At 31.2% G+C, this 22,433-nt stretch overlaps 1 protein-coding gene across 2 annotated transcripts; it reads left to right on the plus strand.

Moving 5' to 3' along the window:
• Nucleotides 1-5,132: 5,132 nt before the first annotated feature.
• LOC121992445 lies at nucleotides 5,133-21,191 on the plus strand. Of its 2 annotated transcripts, none has more exons than XM_042546826.1 (22): nucleotides 5,133-5,163; nucleotides 5,292-5,378; nucleotides 5,472-5,617; nucleotides 5,707-5,776; nucleotides 6,099-6,141; nucleotides 8,521-8,598; nucleotides 8,711-8,795; nucleotides 8,900-8,982; nucleotides 9,142-9,199; nucleotides 10,433-10,543; nucleotides 11,030-11,087; nucleotides 11,171-11,267; nucleotides 11,583-11,615; nucleotides 12,206-12,342; nucleotides 15,351-15,421; nucleotides 15,499-15,552; nucleotides 16,614-16,756; nucleotides 16,923-17,069; nucleotides 17,436-17,666; nucleotides 17,903-17,962; nucleotides 20,598-20,822; nucleotides 20,927-21,191. In XM_042546826.1, exons 3-22 carry the CDS (start codon nucleotides 5,497-5,499, stop codon nucleotides 21,059-21,061), a joined length of 2,040 nt encoding a protein of 679 aa, XP_042402760.1. In that variant the 5' UTR covers nucleotides 5,133-5,163; nucleotides 5,292-5,378; nucleotides 5,472-5,496; the 3' UTR covers nucleotides 21,062-21,191. The 2 variants fall into 2 exon arrangements, with proteins under 2 accessions (XP_042402760.1, XP_042402761.1); XM_042546827.1 differs by having other exon boundaries at nucleotides 5,707-5,773.
• The last annotated feature ends 1,242 nt before the right edge of the window (nucleotides 21,192-22,433 follow it).

Raw genomic sequence — 22,433 nt, forward strand, 5'->3', positions numbered from 1 at the left:
GAGGCTCAGATCATTACTCGATGAGCTGTGAAATGCTGTTCCACTTGGGAAATTTTGCCCCAATCGGTTTGTCATTCGACGCGTGCAGATCATGCTCGTACAAGAGTCAACTTGGTTCAGTGCAATCCGGACCCTGGATTTGCACCCCTGCACACCCACGCGTGAGAGAGAGTCTCTTCCATTACATTTGTTCACATCATCAAAGCATATGAATCAATATAAACCAACCAATTTACCTTGAAGATCTTAATGTAGGACTAAAGTCCCATTAATAATGGAGCACTGCTTCTTTTATATATATATATATATATATATATATATATTCAACAGCTCTCCATCCATCTAATTTCGTAGGGTGATGAACTAGACTTAAAGCAAAATTCGTAGCCTTGTCTTCCTTATCAAGCTTTCTCACCAACCAGACTATACTGTTGAGTTGGAAGATGCCTTTCTCTATTCACGAGATCATTAGGAGAAGGAAAAGAACAATATCAAACTCATAAGATTCCTCTATATCTATATCAAAATTTTATTTTGATGAACATTTACAATCATGGTCGTCTCAAGATTCTATGAGGCCCTAGACAAAAAAAAAAAAAAATACATTTAGGCCTTTAATATTTGTTTTTTTTAAAAAAAAAATTCTCACCCTTTTTCATTCAGACTTGGGACGTGGGTTTATTTTTTTTTTTTAAAAAAATAAATATTAATTTAAAATAATTGTTTTTGTAAAATTTAGTTTTCTAATTTTTTGAGATGCAAAATTATTAATTAAATTTTAATATTCGAGTTTTGATAATATTTTTTTCTCAATTGATAAAATTACTAGATTATTTAATTTTTCTTGAGACATTGTTGAGCGTAAATAAAACTTTATTAATTTTAATTTTAAAAACTTCTTTTTGCTAAAGCTACACTAACATATATAGTTAATCATATTCTATAAGCTATCCATGCATCCATGCATTAGGAAAAGAATTTAATTTTTTTATAAGGTTCAATACCTCAAGTGCGGTTTTTAATTCTGGATTTATTATTTCTTTTAAAATTTTTAATTCTAAAAATAAATCTAAACCATCAATATAAGATAACATGTCATGTGTTAAAAAGTTTTCAAAATTTAAACATTTTATTTTTAAAAACTCATTATCAAGCAATTTTAACTTTTCTACATCATATAAAAAATTAAAATTATCTTCATATATTTTAAATTATTCAAATCTACTTTGAAGTGAAGAAATGACATAGTCAATAATATAATTAAAGTAATTAATTTTAAAAGATTCTTCAGGTGAAAGCTTCACTTCATTAATTTTATTCTCATCAAATCGTTTATTTCTTCTAATTACACATTTTTTCATGAAATTTTGGTTATATATTCATTTCATTTGCAATCTCTTTGGCAGAAATCACAGCAGATATAAATCCATTTTCTCTATAATCATTAAAAAAAAAGAAACAAGACTTTTTAACTGATCTAATGCAATAGCAATGTTCATATTTTTATAGTGTAAAAATTTACTAACAGTGTTAACTGCAAATAATATATCATACCAAATAACCATACCTAATAAAAATTCAAAATTTTCAAACTCATATGTTGCTAAAGAATTTGCTTCACTTTTTGTTTTAAGATTATCACTAGTTTCTGCAAGTTTATATAAAGTTTCTTTTATCTGTGGAGCTTGATATTTTATTGCTTTAACGCTTTCAAGATGACTTTCCCAATGTGTTTATGATAATGGTTTAAGAGTTAAATAAGAAACATGGTCTTGTAAAATTTTTCATCTTTTCATAGAAGAAGAAAATAATGAGTAAATACGTTGTATCACACCAAAAAATGTTACAGCACTAAGACAAGAATTAGCCATATCACATAATACTAAATTAAGACTATGACAACCACATGATATATAAAAAGTCCTAGAATTTATATCTAACAATATCTTTTGTACACCTTGTTGTTTGCCTTTCATATTAACCCCATTATCATATCCTTATCCTCTTATGTCATTTACATCCAGTTCAATTTTCTTTATTATATTAATAAGCGTATCAAAAAGACTTTTTCCTGATCTATCATCTACTTTTAAAAATTCTATAAAATATTCTTCTATTTTTTATTAGACTTGTTGAAATATCTACACATCTTAATATAAGAGACTTTTATTCTTGATGACTTCCACCAGGAGTACAATCAAGTATAACTGAAAAGTATTATGCTTCTTTTATTTTTGTAATTATAATATTATTTATTTCCTTTCATAATATATTTATTAACTCATTTTGTATATTATGACCAAGATAATGATTATGAATTTTATCATTTTGAATACATTTAAGGTGTTCTTGTATTATAGGATCAAATTCTGCTATCATTTCAATTAAACCTAAAAAAAATTTCATTGTTATTTTGATAAATTTTCTCATTTATACCACAAAATGTCAAATTATTTTTTGCAAGATTTTTAACTATAACAATAATTCTTATTAATACATTCTTCCAATGTTTTTTTTCCTTATTTATTTTTTCTTGTAAATTTTTATCAATGGTTCTATTTTTAAGCAATCTCATTTCAATATCAAACCAAATATTCATATTTATAATATGTTCACTGCTTGTTTCATGACTTTTAAGCTCGACACTAAGATTTTTCCAATCACTACACCCTTCATTTGCTAATTGAATTGTAATTGATTTTTGACTAAATAATTTACAACAAAAATAAAATACTTTATCTAATTCTTTTGAATAAATTAACCATTTTCTATCGTATTTTTCTCCATTTGGTAATTTTTGAATATAATGAATCATAGAAAAATGTCTAGAATTTTCATCATTTGGAAAAGAAATATTGATTTATCTAATTGGACTATGTTCAACTAATAAATCTATTAAATTTGTATTTATATTTTTTCATTGTGCTGAATCATATATCTTTTGAATAATAGTTTCATCAATATTATTAAAAAAATTATCCTCATGATCTATTAAGTTGACTTTTTTTTCTTCTGAATTATAATTATTTTCTTCATTAATATTAATATTTGATTAATTTGATTTATGATCATTAGAAAGTTTTTGATAGATTTTTTTTTGTCCTAAAGTATTATCTTCTGGTGAAAATTCAATTAGCTTTTTATTTAAATTTTCAATTATATTTATTTTCTGAGTTTTGATTTTGATTATTAATAATAAATCTATCGAGTGCGTCTTTTTGAGATTTAATAAATTTTTCTATTTTTCTTTTTTTTTCATACGTTTCATATATTTAGAATCATATTTTTTTCATAGACATATTTATATTAAAATAATATTAAAAAAGAAAATATAAGTCCCTATTATTTTATCAAAATAAAATTACTTAGAATTAAATGAACAATAAAATTTGATTTACGTGGTGTAATTTTAATTTGATGATATTTCAAACTGATTGTCGAGTATTACCTGCACAAATATAATATAAAATATTAAATTTGATTTGAATCGGTTAATTTAAAGTAGTTTATATTTTATAATAAATTGTACTTAACAAATATATAATAAATGAGATAAGTGCACTTAAATATTATTAAAAATATATGAATCATATTTTATGATTTTTTAAGTGCATAAATCAGATTTGCTAATTTGTTTGCATCCAAAGAGGAAAAATGATTTTTTTCCAACCATATTTGGATTCATTTCATCAATAATTTATTATTTATACAGAACAATAAAGAACATGTTAAGAATAAAAAAAATATTATCTGATGATTGAGGAATGCAAAGAATGTTTTATCGTATTCTGAAATTGAAAGAATCACTGTCGAGATGAGGGACAAAAAAAAAAAAAAATACAGATTACAAAAGTTAAAACTTAGAGAATGAAAATATTAGAGAATGCAAATCAAATTCTATAGTAGTAATTTCCTATATAATTCTAGGAGAATTATATAATTACTTGGAGTTTCCTTTTCTGTTGAAATAGATGCTGTACACTTGCATTACTGTGCACAGAAATCGAACGGCAATCTTCAATAGATGACTGTACAGGTGCACTTCTGCACGGAAATCGAAATGATATTCATGAAATTGTAATCTCAATACTTTTAATTATAATTAAATTTTAATTATTAAATATATTTAATTTTTTTTTAATATTAATGGGCCCAAATTTTATTGGGGCACTAGGCATAGCGTATGACTTCAGTCGGACCTGTCTACAATTAAAATGGCAAGTCATGTGATGAGAGCCCTCTTGGCTACGTGATAGGCGTATGCTACCTCGAGACTCGAGAGTGAGAAAACCATTTTAACCGGATCCAAGATTTTAATGGAGGGCGGGTTGATGTGCCTCCCAGTTATCCGATAACTTGCTCCATAAAAATGTCATCACAGGCCAAATGTGATTGGTTTAATGACGATGTAATCCTATATGTAGTCTAGATCAATCCCTCGTATCATTGGACGGGAACATACAGTATATGATCCGACTTGAAGTGAACACGAGGGAGAGGACCCAAATACGTAGGCTAGTAAATGAGAGAATGGAGAGGAACAAACCCTATTATGCCGGGAGAAGTGCTGGGAAGGCCCGTTGATAAACTCACATAAAAAGTGGAATGATCACTTTAGCTTTGATAAACTTTTATAAAATAATAACACAATTTGTATGCTTTTAAGATTCTCATAAACTTATTTGTACCTTCATTTTTGAATTTTGTGCTACGTAGGTTTATTAATCAATTTGACCTGCAAAATTGATGTTAATTTTAATTTATTTAATCGATCGAACTGTATTTAACAATAAAATAAATAAGAAAGGATATTTTAATGTTTTTATATATAACCATTATATATATATATATATATATATATATATATATATATATATATATATAAAAGCAGGCATGCTGCCAAATTTTAGCTAATAGATCATAAATTCCGATGCGCTAATCCGGAAATTTGCCAACTTTTTTTTTTCCCTAAAAAACAAAATAAAAAGAGTCGCGATTCCTTCTCCTCCGGCCGTCCATATAATCCACCACGCCAACCCAAGCGATCTCCCTTCTCCCTGTTCCAGCCATTTCTATCTCTCTTCGTTCTCTCGGTGGACGCTGCACAACGCGGAAGACGTCAATAGACTGCATTGGCGGCGGCGGCGGCGACGACGAAACAAGGCAAGCTTCTCCTTTTCATTTAGGTTTTATAACTTTTTCGTATTGAAGATTCGTTCCGTGCATGATTATTAAATTAGAATCTTACAAGAATGTTGGAATCACGGTTCCATTGTTTTGGTTGATAATAGGTTATATTGGCTCTTGATAAGATCCTGAGAGCTCGGAGGTTTTTTGCGTGCGTTTAGAGTGAAATAGGGCCTGATTTCTGAAGAGAGGTAGAGGACGTTAACGATCGAGCGATCTTTCCTGGTGTTTGCAGTCTCTATTGTCAACATACTCTTATGAAGTTTTTTTTCAATGCACGACAGATAGTAGTTCAGTGCGTTTTGCATAATGGCGGCTACATTTCTTGCTCACATAAAGCGGTACTCGCTCCCTTTGATTTTGTTTGGCCTCGGCTTCTTCTTCCAGCTAGTTGTCCTCCCGAAGTCCTTTCCTCCTACGTACTATGATGGTGAGTAATCATTTTCTTGGGGCAAGAGATTATTGTTTCACAATATCTGTATCTTATCATTCTGTATTTTCTTTTTAATTTATGGACAGTTCTTCATTTGAAGAGGAACGCATCCGTTGAGGAAGTTGACCACTCGTACCACAATCTGATGTCAAAGTTGTACAAACATTCCCTCATCTTATTTTCTTTATGTTATATTATTTTAGTGTGATTTTAATTTTATTTTCAAAAAAACTCTTATTGATGTGTCTATTTTTTAAATAAAAACTAACAATAGATCTATTTCTTTTTTTATTTGTATGATGATAGTCAATGTCAATAACCACAATTAAAAGCAATGTATATCTATATCTATATCTATATCTATCTGTTTGGCTATATATAAAAATTGTTTTAGTTAATGGAGCATTTTTGGTTTGATGAGTTTATAATTCCTTGTATTACATGGTCTTTGCATGATAAAAATTAGTGACCATTTCAGGTTTGCAGAATCAGATCCTCCAATCACTAACGAACTCATTAAGGTTTGTTTTTTTATCCATATTTCTTATTCTTAGGGTCATTTGAATATGACTTTCTAGTAACGACCTTAAAGTAGATTTGTTTCAATGACAATGATTCATGATTTTGTATTCTTACTATATTTTGAATTTTGATACTTGCTAATATATCTAGATTCACCAACATATACACTTTCACTTATATTTGCAAATTATAGTTGAATGATGTTTGAGGAATGGCTTTATAGTTGATAATGCATTGGTCTTAGAATGGATTGATACTGTATTTATCCAAGCCATGTTGTCCAGTGTTTGCTTTGTTCTGTCCAAATAAACTTTAAATTTCTTTAAAATATAGCCAGATTCATTTTTAGAAATTGAAAACCTTTAGTTAAGCCAGTTCTGCTAGAATTTACAGTAACGTAATTTGTAATTTAAAAATATGGCTCCACTCTTTTTATGTTTACCTTGTATGACAATAAATGGGAGTCACATTATTTTTGAAAACAAATCCTTGCTAAATATTTTAAAATGTTAAATTATCATGTAAATAAAATTTGAGAGTCAAAGGACCAAAGTTGCTTGTATTTATGAGAATGAGAATGAATGTGTGTGCCTTTGGTTCTCTGTGGCTCAAGTTAGTCCAATTCAATGCATGATTAGAGTTAGATACATAAGGGAGCATATGGTTTGTAGATGCAGCAAGTACTTGTTCAAGTCATACTGGAACTACTTGAAGAGTATCTATCTAAAAGTAATTACGACAATTTGAATTTCCACTTGGATGAAATCTTGAAACCGAAGTATTGTCATTCTACATAAGTAATTTAGAATCTAAGATAAACTTGAGAGACTGAGAATGTGATATAATACATGGCTTAAGAGAGTGGAGTGTAATGTTGGTAATCAAATGATTGGATGTGCATGTCTTGTATCTTGGATGGTTAGTGCATTCATATTAGACCATCCTGTAAATGGGGAGAAATAAGTTGAGAATTGTATATAAGGGAGAGAACAATAGAGGGATAAAATTGGTCAGTCAAAAATGTTTGTTCTAGCACCCACATAGCTACCATATGGAAGTCAACCAACATGGAAGCCAACCAACAGTTGTTGGTATATTATCTTTATAGAGCTCTAGTCAATTTTCTTTGTTGACATTGTTCATCTGATGGTGAACACTCGTCTCATTTCACCATTATGATTTAAACACTACATTTTGTAGAGTCATTGCCATGTTCCTTTGTCATGCATTATCTTACCTCTCCTTGTCTTTGCATGTATACCAACAACAGATTCTTTTTATCTGTTTTTGTTATTTTTCCTGATGAATGATTAAACATTTAATGTTTTGATGTCTGCTCATAGTGGTAGAATTTGTGAAATGTGCCTAATATGTTGCATATCACTAGTATTTTTAAAAATGAATTTTTTTGGGAGCATTCTTTTGGTATGTCTAAAGATGATACAGAAGGCTACAGATCAAATATAGAAAGAAATATATCTGTTCAGGAACCTAGATTTGGCAAAATAAAGTGCATCAACTCTTTTCTCATATCCTAATGCTTCCATGATTTTTAGTATGTTCTGTATCAACAATGTACATTGGTAGATCCACTTAAGTTAATTCTCCAATATGTCAATACTAGATGAACAGTTTCCAATTTGGTTGCAAAATTCTAAATGAATTACTACTAGATGTTTGCATTTGCTATCGGGTAAAATATTTTTCCTATGTTCAATCATGCATCTTATGCATTTGCCTTATCTTTTGGTTATTCTTTTGAGATTTTTTTCTCCTCACTTTGATGGTTGATGTATGACTCTATGCTTACCAATTCTTCCATAAAGCCTTTCATTCCATTTATAGGGATGACCAACATCATCCACAAGTGATGTGGAATGGAATGAGAAGAATTTTATGCCTCACCTGGCTTCATCCTGATTTGTGCTACTCATTGTTATAAATTAAGTGCAAATATAATTTATTTACAACTTTTGCCTTGTTTAGACTATTTTTTTTTTATATACATACTTCCAAGCATCACCCCCTCTCTTTCTTCATTCTTCATTCCAAGAATTTATATATATATATATATATATAGGCACAAGATAGGGAAGAGGCTAATAGTTCTTCCTGCTTAACCTGCACTATTTGCTATCCTTATATCCCAGCCTAATCTGATTCTACATTAAATTCATAGTTGAGATTGCTGGTGTGAGTTAAGATTCAAATACAATGTTATTTTGCTTCTCAACTATTCAACTCCTAAACAAAGAAATGTTTCATAATTAGATTTTTGAAATTCATGTATCAACACATGCATGGATGGAAGGTGTTATCATGTCCTTTAATCCGTTCAGTACCTTACTATCATGGTTATGTATATTTTCCTTTTGTAGATTCGTTATGCATTTGAACTTTTAACAAATCCTTTATGGAAGAGAGATTATGACCTTTTTGGCATTGATGAATACTCGGTGAGTCCTTGTTGGAGAATTTCAAGTTTCAGTTACTAGTTGCTAGTTTGGTATTTTTTTTACTCAGTGTAGAATGATATGTTGTTGACAAGTATCCTGTCTTTGGCTTTAGCATGTCATTAATAATGTCAAAGACAGATACCGTGGAGGCCATTTCTCAGAGATCGAACTCCCAATTATTAATTTATCTTCACTTGGTATGTTCATCGTTCTGCTGAAGCAGAAATGTCAGCATGTGCATATGAGGTGCATAAACCTTTATGTAGAAGAATTGATTAGCAATTTTTGTGATTGCAATTAGGTATGTTGAGTGATGTGACCAATAACCTCACTCCAATGGAGTTCATCTCTACTGTTGGGAAATCAAAGCCTTTGCTCATACAAGTAAGTTTTTGCAATTCAAAATATTTTGTATTGATTATACAAGCACACAGGATAAGTTTGGTTTCTTAATTACTTCTTTTAATACTATGAGAAATTATACAAAATGATGCATGTCGGGTATAGAAACATGATATCTTCTTTTTGGAACTCATGATTTAGATTTATTCTTCTGGAAGCCTTCGCTGTGCTGAATTCATCCGTGCTTGGAAGAGGATAGGTATGTATGCACTTGGCTTTCAACAACATTCAGCATTTATTGATACTTTATTTACATGTTGGTTCCTCTCTTCATTGCCTGGAAAATATATATATACGAATTCATTTAGATTTTACCAAATACTGGTGCAGTAGGAATCTTGTATTTTTTTAGGCATATTTCTGCCTTCTGTGTACCTTTTTGTGTCTACCTTTGATTGAAAACACCATGTAAAAAATGCAGTAATATCTTCCCACTTATATGGTTACCTTCAAAAAGGATGTTAAAAATCCAATGACCAGGTACATATTGGTCTGACAATAGATTGGTTGCAAGACCAATCTATAGTGGCTCGGAATCTGGACATCCAGAGTTCAGACAAGTACCAAACCCTACGATGCTATTCTGATAAAAAGCTGTGTTTGAATAGTTGATGTAAAAGTATGTTCTTAAGCTTAGCTAACATGTTTCGATGTGGTGCAGCAGGGTACCATATCTATATATAGTACTAATGGCAAGTGAGATCAACAATCTAATACTAATTCTGTTGATATTACAATAACTTAATGCCATGTATTGTAATCCACAATGTTGCTTAGGAGTCTAGATGAATTGAGATAACTTTTTTATTTTGAACTTAGGTATATTAATTATACAGATATCTTGTCTTCATTCTTTTTCTACATCTCTTTCCTCCTTCCACCTCTAATTTTCAACCAGTACTATACATTGGAATGTTGGCACTAGTCAAAGACTGAAATTTAGGCACTGCTCGAAATTTTGAACCTGGTATACATTTTAGTTAAATGAAGTTTCTGACATCAGTATGGAAAGATGCTATGCAAGTAGTGACTGAACATTTTGATATTTGATGTAGCCCACATTTTCCCATGTGTTTTGCTTATGAACTTTTTCAGTAACTAACTATAATAAATCTCTGTGGCGCTATCATGGTTTTGTGACTTTTGTCTAATGTGTGAAACGATAGCTATATCTGTTTTCATAATCTGTTGATTTGATATAGAAAGGACTGCATTTTGAAATGCATCAATGTTGAGCAGTGTTCTTGTCATGTTGGGATTACTTTTCTGGTGCCTTACACATTCTTTCATTTAATAATGGTATCATGTTTCCCTTTTTTTCCATCTTAATTGTGATTATCTGTGAATTTATAGTAATTGCGCCCGAGGTGCTTGCTAGATTTTGTAATCAATTTAACTGATTTTCTTGCTGTGTGTCATTTGCAAAACCTAGAAAGTTTGTTGGAAGGTGTTGCTGAGACAGGTATGGTGGAATTAGGCGATCTTCAACTGTCTTCTTACCTTGCAGAAACTGCATTTGCTGAGCAGCCATACTTTCGGAATGGTACATTTTATAACTTCTATTTTTTTTTTGTTTACTAGATGTTGGTTGAAATTCTTTTATTCAAAGTTTAGATTTCTAACTATCTCCTCAATTCCAGTTTGGATCAGATGATACCTTCTTTAAGATGCAGAATTTTCTATGTCTCTATTTTGGTTGATAGAGTTTTGAATATACCTAGAAATGCATAACACAATTCTCTTGTATCTTTCTCAAACTGCTAAGGAGTCTTTTTTTGTGTTTCCTGTCATACCATCTTACCTTTTTAAAGCACAAATGAGAAATTAAAACGTACAAGCTTCTGCACTCTGATTGACAGTAGGATTTTTTTTTAATCTATAAGATATCAAGTTGACCTGGCCGTTGAGTAGGGAGTATAGGGTTAATGGTCACTGATCTCCTGTTCATCTCTGACTAGTTTGATTGCCAAGAAATTGAAAGAGTTTCTAGTGGGTAGGCTTTTGACATTTTCATTCATGATTTTTGCAGGTGTACCCTCGCTTGTTGCCTTTCCTTCTAATTGTACAAATACTCGTTGCATTGAAAGGTTTGTCGAGGATGGTGGATTTTGATATAACTTGTGTTTGTTGGAAACTCTTCCTATATTATTTACTTGCAATTTCATTGTAGGTATCATGATGAATTCTCAGTTGATTCAATTTTAGATTGGATGGCAACCAATATTCTTGGTCTACCTCGCATTCTTTACTATTCAAAGGAGACTCTGGTAATACATGTGCTCTGGGTAATTTAATAAGCATGGTAAATGTTTGTTGTGAGTCTCGGACTCTCGGTTGAAGTTATTAGGTGAACCTTTGCATCAATGCAGTGGCCACATGCTATTACTAACTAGGCTAGGCTTGTAATCTAGCTATGGGCATGGGTCTCAAGTTTTTGAGAGCTACATTATTGTTTATCGTAGGTGTTTATGCAAACTCTTTAGCTGTTGTCCTGTCATATAGAGTGGTGTTATATAACTTGCTTTTTAAACTTTTGCTCTTAACAATATAACGTGGTCCTCTCTGTGATCTGTCATTTTCAGGCAAAGTTTATTGCAACAAGTGGTCGCCATAAGGTACTGACTGCTAACTAATATAATTGTGGGGACAATTACTTAAAATGTTACGTCTAGTATTTTCTTACTATTTATGTAAAGCCTTAGATTTGCTAATGGGTTGATTTATGTTTAGGAAAAAGAAAGTGATATATTTAGTATATTAATTAATCCCTTTCCAGTGCAGAGCTCACCAGTAGTGGGCATTTTCCCTAATAGTTGCAAATAGAAGAATTCTGATTACTCCCTGCTCCTAAACTTTCATATTCCCTTCTATATTAGTTTTGGAATATCTGCAAAATGGGCCACCTCTCTCTTCTCTTCTTTTCTTCTTCTGGTTCTTCCTCTCTTTTCATCCCTCTTAGTCTCTTCGCATCTTCGTCCGCTCTCATCTGTCCCATCTGCTTCTACTGCTACAATCATTACCTCCTTCAGAGAGAGGATGGTTATGAATTTTCACTTTATTGGCTCGATTATTCAGGAAACTGATCCATAATTCAACAATCATAATATGAGCCTAAACAGTCCTAAAATAATATACTGTGACAATCTCTTACAAAGTAGTAAATGCTATCTTGCTGCTCATCAATTCTATTACATATGACTTGTAGGTGAAAGTTATTTGTTTCTCAAAAACTGGAGAGCGTGCTGCTCCATTCATACGCCAAGCTGCCAAAGAGCATTTTTCTGAAGCATCTTTTGCTTATGTTTTGTGGAGAGAGGTTGACATGCCTTTTTGGTGGAACATGTATGTCCATATTAACTAACTTAATTCTTTTGACTGTTGTTATTTATCCTATCAAAGTGTTTCCTAAATGTTCACGTCCATTCAAATTCACCTGATCACATTCCTTTATATCACATGCTTGTATAACAGCACATTTTTTGTTTACTTTGGCTGATCTACTTTAGTTGGTTTTTTGTAATTATTTTCTTTGTCTGGGTAGTAACAGTTCATAATTTCCATAGAAATATTTCTTGAACAAAACATCAATTACGACTTCCTTTACATTGGAATTGAGAATGTCAGTGTAATCAGCTCCACGAGGGTATAAAAAAATGTGATGCAATTAAATGTTTCTTCTATGTGGTTTTGACAATTATTGTTATGTAACACTATTATATATATTTTATTATGCTTGCTACTTAATTTTGCAATCCAAAGATATTCTCAATAGCTAACATGCTCTGCCGAGCAAGGCCCACCTAACAGCAAGCTTTGCTCACCGCATGTAATGTATAATAATGTCAAAGAGAAACATATAGTAACCTAGCTAAAATGCTTGCCTTGGAAGAAACAATATTGAACTCTGTGCAAACATCTATGATCAACCTGGAGGCCAAAGAACTTTAGAAAGGAAGCACTTTTGAGGATCCATTCAAACAAAATATGGCAAATTACTGAACCGCGTAGGTAAGTTTCTGAAATATTCAAATCGCGCACTTTAGTTTCAAAATTACCAAATCACGTATCCAATACCCATTTTACCCCTCCATTTATTTGCCGAATCGATTGCTACAGTGTAGCAATTGATTCTGACAAAAATATTTTTTTTTAAATGATTAAAAAACCTTATATGATAAAAAATTCACTACTCCCAATATAGTGTGCCAAATTGATATTTGAGGGTATGAATATAATCAGAAGAACTAAATAGACACATTGAACTTGGTTTCCCGTGTCGTTCCAAGCTCTTTAGGTCCATCAATCAATTAAAATTACTATTCAAGATCACATAAATATGTTGAATCATTTGCTACACTGTAGCAATCGATTAATTTTTTTTAAACGATTAAAAAATCTTCTATGATAAAAATTCTCTGCTCTCAATATATTGTGCCAAATTGATGTTTGAGACATGTATATAATCAGGATAACTAGACGAACACATAGAACTTAGTTCCATGTCATTCCGAGCTTTCTAGGTCCATCGGTAGGTTACGGCCAAAAGCGGTTAATGGACCTAAAGCTCAGATGATATATATATATAACCAAGTCCTATGTGTTCGTCTAATTCTCCTGCTTATATTTATGCTCTCAAACATAAATTGGACACACTATATCGAGAGAGTAGTGAATTTTTAAATATGAATCAGATTTTTTTAATCATTAAAAAAAATTTAATTGATTGCTACAGTGTAGCAATTGATTAGGCATGCTCATGAACAGTAACTTTAATCGATTGTTATATAGTAGCAATCGATTAAATCTTTTTTTAATGATTAAAAAATCATTCGATTCATGTTAAAAAATCATTGCTCTCAATAAAGTGTGCTAAATTGATATTTGAGGGCATGAATATAATCAAGAGAACTAGACGAACATATATGACTTGGTTCCATGTTATTCTAAACTATTTAGGTTCATTAACCGATTTTGGCCGAAATCAGCCAATGAACCTAAAGAGCTAGAAATGACATGGAACCAAGTTCTATGTATTTGTCTAGCTTTCTTGATTATTTGGTACACTATATTGAGAGCAGTGATTTTTTTAATACAAATTAGATTTTTTTTTAATACAAATTAGATTTTTTTAATCATTAAAAAAAGGTGATTGGTATCGTATAACAATTGATTAAAGTTAGAGTTCTTGATCATTGAAACATGCCGAATCCATTGCTACACTATAGTAATTGATTAAAACTTTTTTTAATAATTAAAAAATATAATTCGTGTTCAAAAAATTATTGCTCTCAATATAGTATATCAAATTGATGGTTGATGTCATGGATATAATTAGAGAACTAGACGAACAAAAAGGACTTGGTTCCATATCATTTCAAGCTCTTTAGGTCCATCAGCCGATTTTGACCCAAACTAATGGACCTAGAGAGATCGAAATGACATGGAACCATGTCCTATGTGTTCATCTAGTTCTCCTAATTATACTCATGCCCTTAAATATCAATTTGACACATTATATTGAGAGCAGTGAATTTTTTATCATAAAAGGTTTTTAATCGTTTTAAAAAAGAAAAAAATTATGTCCGAATGCTTCGGCGAATGAACGGAGGGCAAAATGGGTATTGGATACGTGATTTGGTAATTTTGAAACTAGGGTCCGTGATTTCGGTATTTCGAAAACGGATCAATTGGAGTTCAAATTGAGTTTCTTTTGAACCTACTTGGTCTCAATCACAAGGGCCACCAAATGATCACTCTAGCTTCAGTGCTAACCAAGTCAAACCAACTCAACTCGAGTCCGGCTCAAAGCTAACTTATATATAACCTCTAAACACAATTAATCCACCCAAATAAATTAATTTAGCATCAATAAGAACCATTGAACTCTAATTTCCCCCAAATAAAAATTAATTTATGCTATTTTCCCTTATTTACATTTTGGGGTTGTAACAACAGTTTGATAAGTTTTATAGAATTTTTCTGTTTTTTATGTGAAATTACTTATTTATTCATGATTAAGCTATTCATTTATATTTTTAGTTCAGATTCTTTTGATTTTCTCTTGTTTACACTTGTGTTTGGAATATATATGCACCTTTTTCAGCAGGTCACAATTTTATGTCTTAAAATTTCTATCTGCGTGAAAACTGCTCTGTATTTTGTGTTGCAATGTCGATTATCATTTTTTTCCCAATCAAACTTCTCTAACAATGAAAAATTCTAGGGGGAGCAGAATTCTTCACCAGATCTATCCTTTCCATCTATTGATTGCCCCTTCTCATTTGCAATAAAAACTTCTCTAGTCGTGCCTGAACTACTTTGGTTTAGAAATAAATCTGTCTTATTTTTAGGTTTGGAGTGGACTCAGCACCTTCTGTTGTTCTTCTGAAGGACATCTATTCAAAGCCTGTCACCTACAGTGGTATGCTTCTACCTAGTATCCCATGGCTATAACTTTTAGGTCTTGGGTTTGAGTGTAGTGTTTTACTTTTGTTGCAGGGAGTTTCAATCACTTGCAGTTAGTGAAGATGATGGATGATTATAAGAAAAATGGTATCTTTGGACCTTCAATTCTATGTTGCAATGTTTACAATTTTTCCACTCTTTTATTAAAATGGAAATAATAATAGTAATAGTAGTAGTAATAATAATTATAACAATGACAATAATAATAAAAATAGTAATGATATTGATGATGATGATTCTAATAGCAGTAATAATTCGCAACCTTTGTTGATCTTGTTGTTACAAGATGTAGAATGCTAATTTTATGCTAATCTCAGTGCACATTTAACTATGCCATTGTGAAATTTGACCTTTCTATATTTTTGTTATCTGGCCCATATTTATTTGTTTCTATGCCTTATCTGCTTCCATGCCCAACATATGAATCAGCTTTTAAGCCTAATTAGGATTATAATGGATCTTAGTAGGATTGAACATAGCATCCCCTGCTCTTCTACAACTCCGAATGTCTGGCTGATCACTTATTTCGAAAGCTTAAAGGATCAGTTGATGCATCTATGATCTTATTAGTGTGTTTAAGCATTTTTGTTTATCAATGTTATTCATGATCAAACTTGTCTGTAAAGTTCTATCCAAGCTTACCATGTTCATAAGGTTGAAGGAAGAAATATACAGGTGTTTGTTCCACTCCTAATAGCCATAGGTAGATTTTCCTTTAAAAACCTTTGGCATACATTACATACTCTTCCGTATTTGCAATGAAAGCATCCAACTAGGCCAATTTACCATTTCACAATGTTTACTTGTGATGAAATTAGTATTTGATATTCTCAAATTATCCTAATAGATCATTTTATACTGACTTAAATCTTAGTGATTCAGAATCCAAGTTTCTTCGAGGGAAGCTCAAACAATTGTTGTTTTCTAATTTTTTGAATGTTATTTGTCTTGCCATAGAAATATCAAATATATGGTCATTGTAAACATCATCTAGTCATCTAGTCCATGTCATTATAATTATAACAAAAGAATGATGTTTATTGTTGTTTCATGAGCATTAACATTATATAAACATAGTAACTAGTTTTGTACAAGATATTTTTCTTAATCAACAGTATTGTGGTAGTGAAAATGTTCCTGATATTCAGATATCCCGCAATTGAGGACTGTTAGTTCTATGGAACTCGGCTGTGATGCAAGAGGATACTCTCGTGCTGGAAATGAGACTGTAACCTGGTATTGCCTTATTCTCATTGGACGTGCAGGTCATGCAATGACTCAGATGCGTGAGGTCAGTTCCTTAGCATTATTGTCTAATTATTCAATTAATAGGACCTTTGAATTTTGAATATTATTGAAGGCTACTGTGATTATATACCTACACAGAATGATTTATTCGCTTTTTGAATGTCTTGTTTTGAATAAAATAAAACCTGAAAGGCTGAAACCATTTATAGACCTTGCGCAGGGCAAGTGATGTCCTGATGGTTGGTGATGATTCAGACTATGCCAGAAATGTCAATCTTTCAGTTGCTAGTGTTGCTTCTGCTGCTATGAAAGAGAATCGTTTAACTTTTACTTGGCTTGATGGAGAAGTTCAGCAGGTAAACCAAATATCACAAATGTGTACATATAGACATTGAGGTCCACACATTGATTCTTGTAACTCTTATGCGAATTCATATTAAAAAAACATTAACAAATGCAGATTTCTAATACTTTTTGTTTATTTCTAAGATTGGATACAACTAAAACAATGCAAATATTACACCATAATCTACTCTGAAGTCTTAACTGTGATATGTTTTTTGAATAAAGTAATGATCACTAAACTCCCCTTCATGGTATGTAAAGTATGTTCTGCCCGTCTTAACTGAAACTAGTAACTAAGAATAGTTTTTATTATTATTATTATTATTTATTTTTAATATTTTGATACTTTCAGAATAACATTTGTAACTTTCTTGCAGAAATATTGCCAATTTCACCTTGCTCCAGAATACCACACTAAAAGTTGTGGACCAAGTTATGAAGATGGTGTTGATGTGCCTCAAATATTGATTGTTCGTTATTTAAGAAACTCAACAGATAATAATGCAGAGAACGACAGGTGGAAGCATTTTCGAAATCAATATTTGGGGGACACCAACGTTGCCTCTCAGCTGATTGCTAGATATCCCGGTCCTGAGGATGTGGAAGAGGTATTTGCTTTTTCATTGAATTATATTAGAAGTTTAAGGAAATTATCTTCCCTTATGATAATTCCATTATATTATTTATGATTTATATTATCAAATATTGAAAATGCATTAAGTTTGTTACATTACAAGGCCGTCTATTTGTGTGAGTTATCAAAGGCATGAGACTTTTGGTATACGTTGAAGTATAGAATTTTTGTGATTAACTATATTAATTGTTGTTATGGCTTTTGTTCCAGTTAATTCAGTGGATATCACAAATTGTTGAGCGTGGTGACACCAGAGAATTTCCTTATTTTGTAAGTGATTTCTTTTAACTATGTCCACAAATATTTCATAAATTGTCAAAATATGTTCCAATATTTTTGAATCAATGGTCCACCCTTTACCAAGGATAAGTAGTACACCCACCAGTTGCTTAAGTCTATACTTGATTTAATTATTTTTGTAAATGTGGAATCTAACAAATCATTTGTTAATATTCTAATTATCATCTTATGAAAAATGTTTTTAGAAATATTGAGAGATTAATAAACTAGATAATTTTAATTAATATAACAATTTGCATTATGGAAAACTTAATATGAAAATATATCAGTAAATAAGATCATAGTTTAGATGATATTTTCTTGAAAATAAATAAGACTTTCATATTCAAGTATAACTAAATCATAGTTAAAAGGGTAACCCGGTGCATGAAGCTTCCGCTATGCGGGGTCCCGGGGAGGATCCATTGTACACAGCCTTACCTTGCTTTTTGCAAGAGGCTGTTTCCAGGATTCGAACCCGTGACCTTTTGGTCACAAAGCAATAACTTTACCGTTACGCCAAGGCTCCCCTTCAACTAAATCATAGTTAAACAAAAAAACCTCAATTAGCACCTTGAAATGAATTTGTAATTTTAAATCAAAATCAGTTACACTAGACTAAGCTTGTGTTGATACTTAGTTTGAGTCTTCACCCTTGGCTAATTGATATTATGATCATGAATTGAAATCTTGAGCCATTTCACCCGATACAGGCGAAACATCTCACTTTGCCTGCGGACCAACACCGACACAAGAGGTGCCGCATTGTGGCCCGTTTGAAGGTGTCACATGGGGCCGACAATGCATTTGGACTCGTCGCCCGGCCTGACGACGAATCCGAACGCATTGTGCGGGCCACGTGTGCCCGTGGTCGTGGAGGCGCGAAAGTTTTTACCTGTTTAGTTAAATAACTATAACTTGCGTTAATAATTTTAATCAACTCCTATGAGATAATTTAAATAGGCTTAATTAAAGCATAATAAAATTATTGAATTATATATATATATATATATATAGATCATGCTCGGCTGCGGACGAAACACCCACGCCTATGCGCGCTACAGTGATCTAGGCGTCTAGATTCAATTTTTTTATTTTTTATTTTTAAATCAACATCTCCTCAAAGAACACTATACCTCGTGAGTATCTACAATTTTTAATTTTGAACACTATAACCCAAAAGAGAAGCCTGAACCCTAAAGGGAAAATATTATTAGCTTAAACCCATTATAACCCAACACCTAAATCCTAAAATCTTAAATCTTAAATACATATAATATACCCCATGAGTATCTAAAATTTTTAATCTTGAACACTATAACCCAAAAGGGAAGCTTGAACCTTAGAGGTAAAATCTTATTGACTAAAACTCATTATAACCCAACTCCTAAATTCTAAAATTTTGAATCCTAAATACATATAATATACCAAAAAAAAAAAGAGCAAAAAACAAAAAAAACATTCTGATTGAATCTAGGGTGTTTGGATTCAATCTAGGCACCCTGGATTCGTACAGTCGTGCGACAATGAGTTCGCAGCATAGCAAACTCGAAACTCGTGTATATATATATATATATATAGAGAGAGAGAGAGAGAGAGAGAGAGAGTGCTTCTTTGTTGTGGACGAAATGCCAAGCGACAAAGTGATTCAGGCACCTGGATTCAATTTTTTTAAAAAAAAAATCAATAGTTTCTTAAAGAGGAACACTACCTCGTGAGCATTTAAAATTTTTTTTATCTTGAATACTATAATCCAAGAGGGAAGCCTGAACCCTAGAGGGAAAATCTTATTAGCTTAAATTCATTATAAGTCAACTTCTAAATTTTAAATCTTAAACCCTAAATACATATAATATACTCTGTGTGTATTTAAAATTTTTAATCTTGAACACTATAACTCAAGAGGGAAACCTGAACCCTAAAGAGAAAATCTTATTGACTAAAACTCATTATAATCTAACTCCTAAATCATAAAATTTTGAACTCTAAATACATATAATATACCCCCAAAAAAAATAAACAAAAATTAAAAAAATATTCTGATTCAATCCAGCCCCTGGATTCAACTCAGGCGCCCTGGGTCTACACAGTTGCGTGGCAACGAGTCCGCAGCATAGCACACTCAGATATATATATATATATATATATATATATATATAATTTTTATTTTTAAATATTTAGATTAGATTTTTTTATTTTTAGTTAATATATTTTATATTTAAAAAATACTAAAATTATATTGGCACGACACGATACGATACTGAAATTGTATCGTTCTAATTCGGGACTACATCTCGGTACGGTTCGAAATTTTAAACCATGATTATAGTGTTTATATTCCATGTCAGATGATGATCTATAGGTTTCTTTTACTGGTTAATGGATAATATAGATAACCAAAACTAGTGCATAATATATGTTTTTCCCATGATTTTTTTTTTAATCTGATGTGTTTTCTTTGCCTTCTATGATAAGTAATCACTGTGTATCCGTTCTGTGTTTGGCTTCCAACTTCATTTAATGTTTTTTCTTGCTTTGACAACCATACATGATTAGTTAAAAAAATAGGTAATCTGAATATGAAGTTTGCATGCACATTTCTAATCGACTTTGGTCACAAATGCAGACGTTCGAAACCCCAGATCTTGTCCCTGAGGATAAACAATCAACGGGATCACCAGTTGGTCAATCTTTCAGGAGAGGAATAAACTACAGGTTCAAAAATCTCCGTATGTATATCAGTGACTTGCCTCGTGATCCCAGGATAGGTCCGATCTTGCTGTTAACTGCATGTTTGTTATTCGGAACCATTTGGCTGCAGAACAATCGGACAACGCAAGCTAATACACCCGTGAGTCATCTAAAAATTATTACTGCAGATTTCTCGATTTTGATGTTATATTCTACACTGATGTCGACTTCTTTAAATTGGCTGCTTTTCATTTGCATTCGCAGGACAATTCGACGAGCAACACGAGTTCCCGACGCCGACCTTGGCCTGCAAGAACTGATGATGTGCCTTCATCGATGACCGATGAGGAACCAAAGGATGCTTATCAGTTGCTGAAAACAGATTCCGATTCAGAGTAGCCTTTTGCACCCCATTTGATCTGACTTTATGATTACCTCAATTGATTGATGGTATTTAAATTATTGAGTGTTAAACTATAACTATATTTTACGGAACTAAGCTAATCAATCAGTCCACTAATTCATTGCACCTTTCAGTTTTGCTACAATATTCCTTAATTTGGGGATCACTCTATTTGGATGTGGTAGTAGCGTAGAGCCTTTCTAAGATTTCATATGAAGGATCTTTGAAAACCTAGCTCCATATATGCATCAGAAGATTAAACAGAAGCTTAGTAGTCATCTGGAGCAATCTACTAAGCTAGGCTACTTGCCAGTTGAAAATCAAAAATCAATTTGAAGTCGTAAACTGTTTTATTTAATGTTTTTTTATACTGCAAACTATTTTATAAATCAGCTCTCATATTTTACGTATTGATAATTAATTTGAGTTTCCACAGGAATGCCAATCTCCGATTTCAAGGCCCAAGCTCATTTGCAAATCAATTTATAAACCAAAATTAATTTAATAATTTGATTAAAAACAAACTTGAGAATTTAATCTCATTAAGTGGCGTTTGTTGGTCAAAATTGATTAAGAAGGGCCGCTCATGATAAATTTAATTAAGATTGTAAAATGAGTCAAATCGAACTTAGTTTTCAAGCTTATATGTATATAATAAGATAATCAAGTCTAGTTTAGCTTAAATTAAGTTTTTTTTAAAATTATTATTTAAGTTAGATTTGATTTTTTTTACGAGTTTGATTTATTTAAATATTATCAAACTTCTAATTAAGTTTATTTGATGATTTGAAATATTTATATTTTTTAAATTTATTTAATTAATGAGCTTGATTTTGAAAAGCTTATTTATTTATTTATCCTATTGATAAAATTTTTTATTAATAAACATAATTTATAAATTTTATTTATGAATATTATTTATACTCCATATATATATATATATATATATAAAATCGAGCGCCCCACTGATTTTTTATTAAAAGGGTGTTCTATCCTACTATTCAATCATATATGATTACTCAACTATCCTAGTACTATTATCTCTAGTGTAATTTTTGATCGATCAGACGTATCATAGCAACTACGAGACCGTAGTTACTATAACGTAAATATTATATGAGAAGGTCGAACTTGTATTGTAACAATTACAATTTTATAACTACTATATGTGAATTCTACCAACATTGAGTATATTAAATTGTATTATAATGACTATGAAATTGTAATTGCTATAATATATATAGTAACTATAAAATCAAAATTACTATAAGATGCCCAACTGGATCCAAATTTAAACAAGAGATAATGATACTATAAGAAAATTGGATAATTATACACTATTAAACAGTAAACTAAGATGATGATTTG

The sequence above is a fragment of the Zingiber officinale genome, chromosome 6B, assembly GCF_018446385.1.
Source record: "Zingiber officinale cultivar Zhangliang chromosome 6B, Zo_v1.1, whole genome shotgun sequence".
Classification (NCBI taxonomy): Eukaryota; Viridiplantae; Streptophyta; class Magnoliopsida; order Zingiberales; family Zingiberaceae; genus Zingiber; species Zingiber officinale.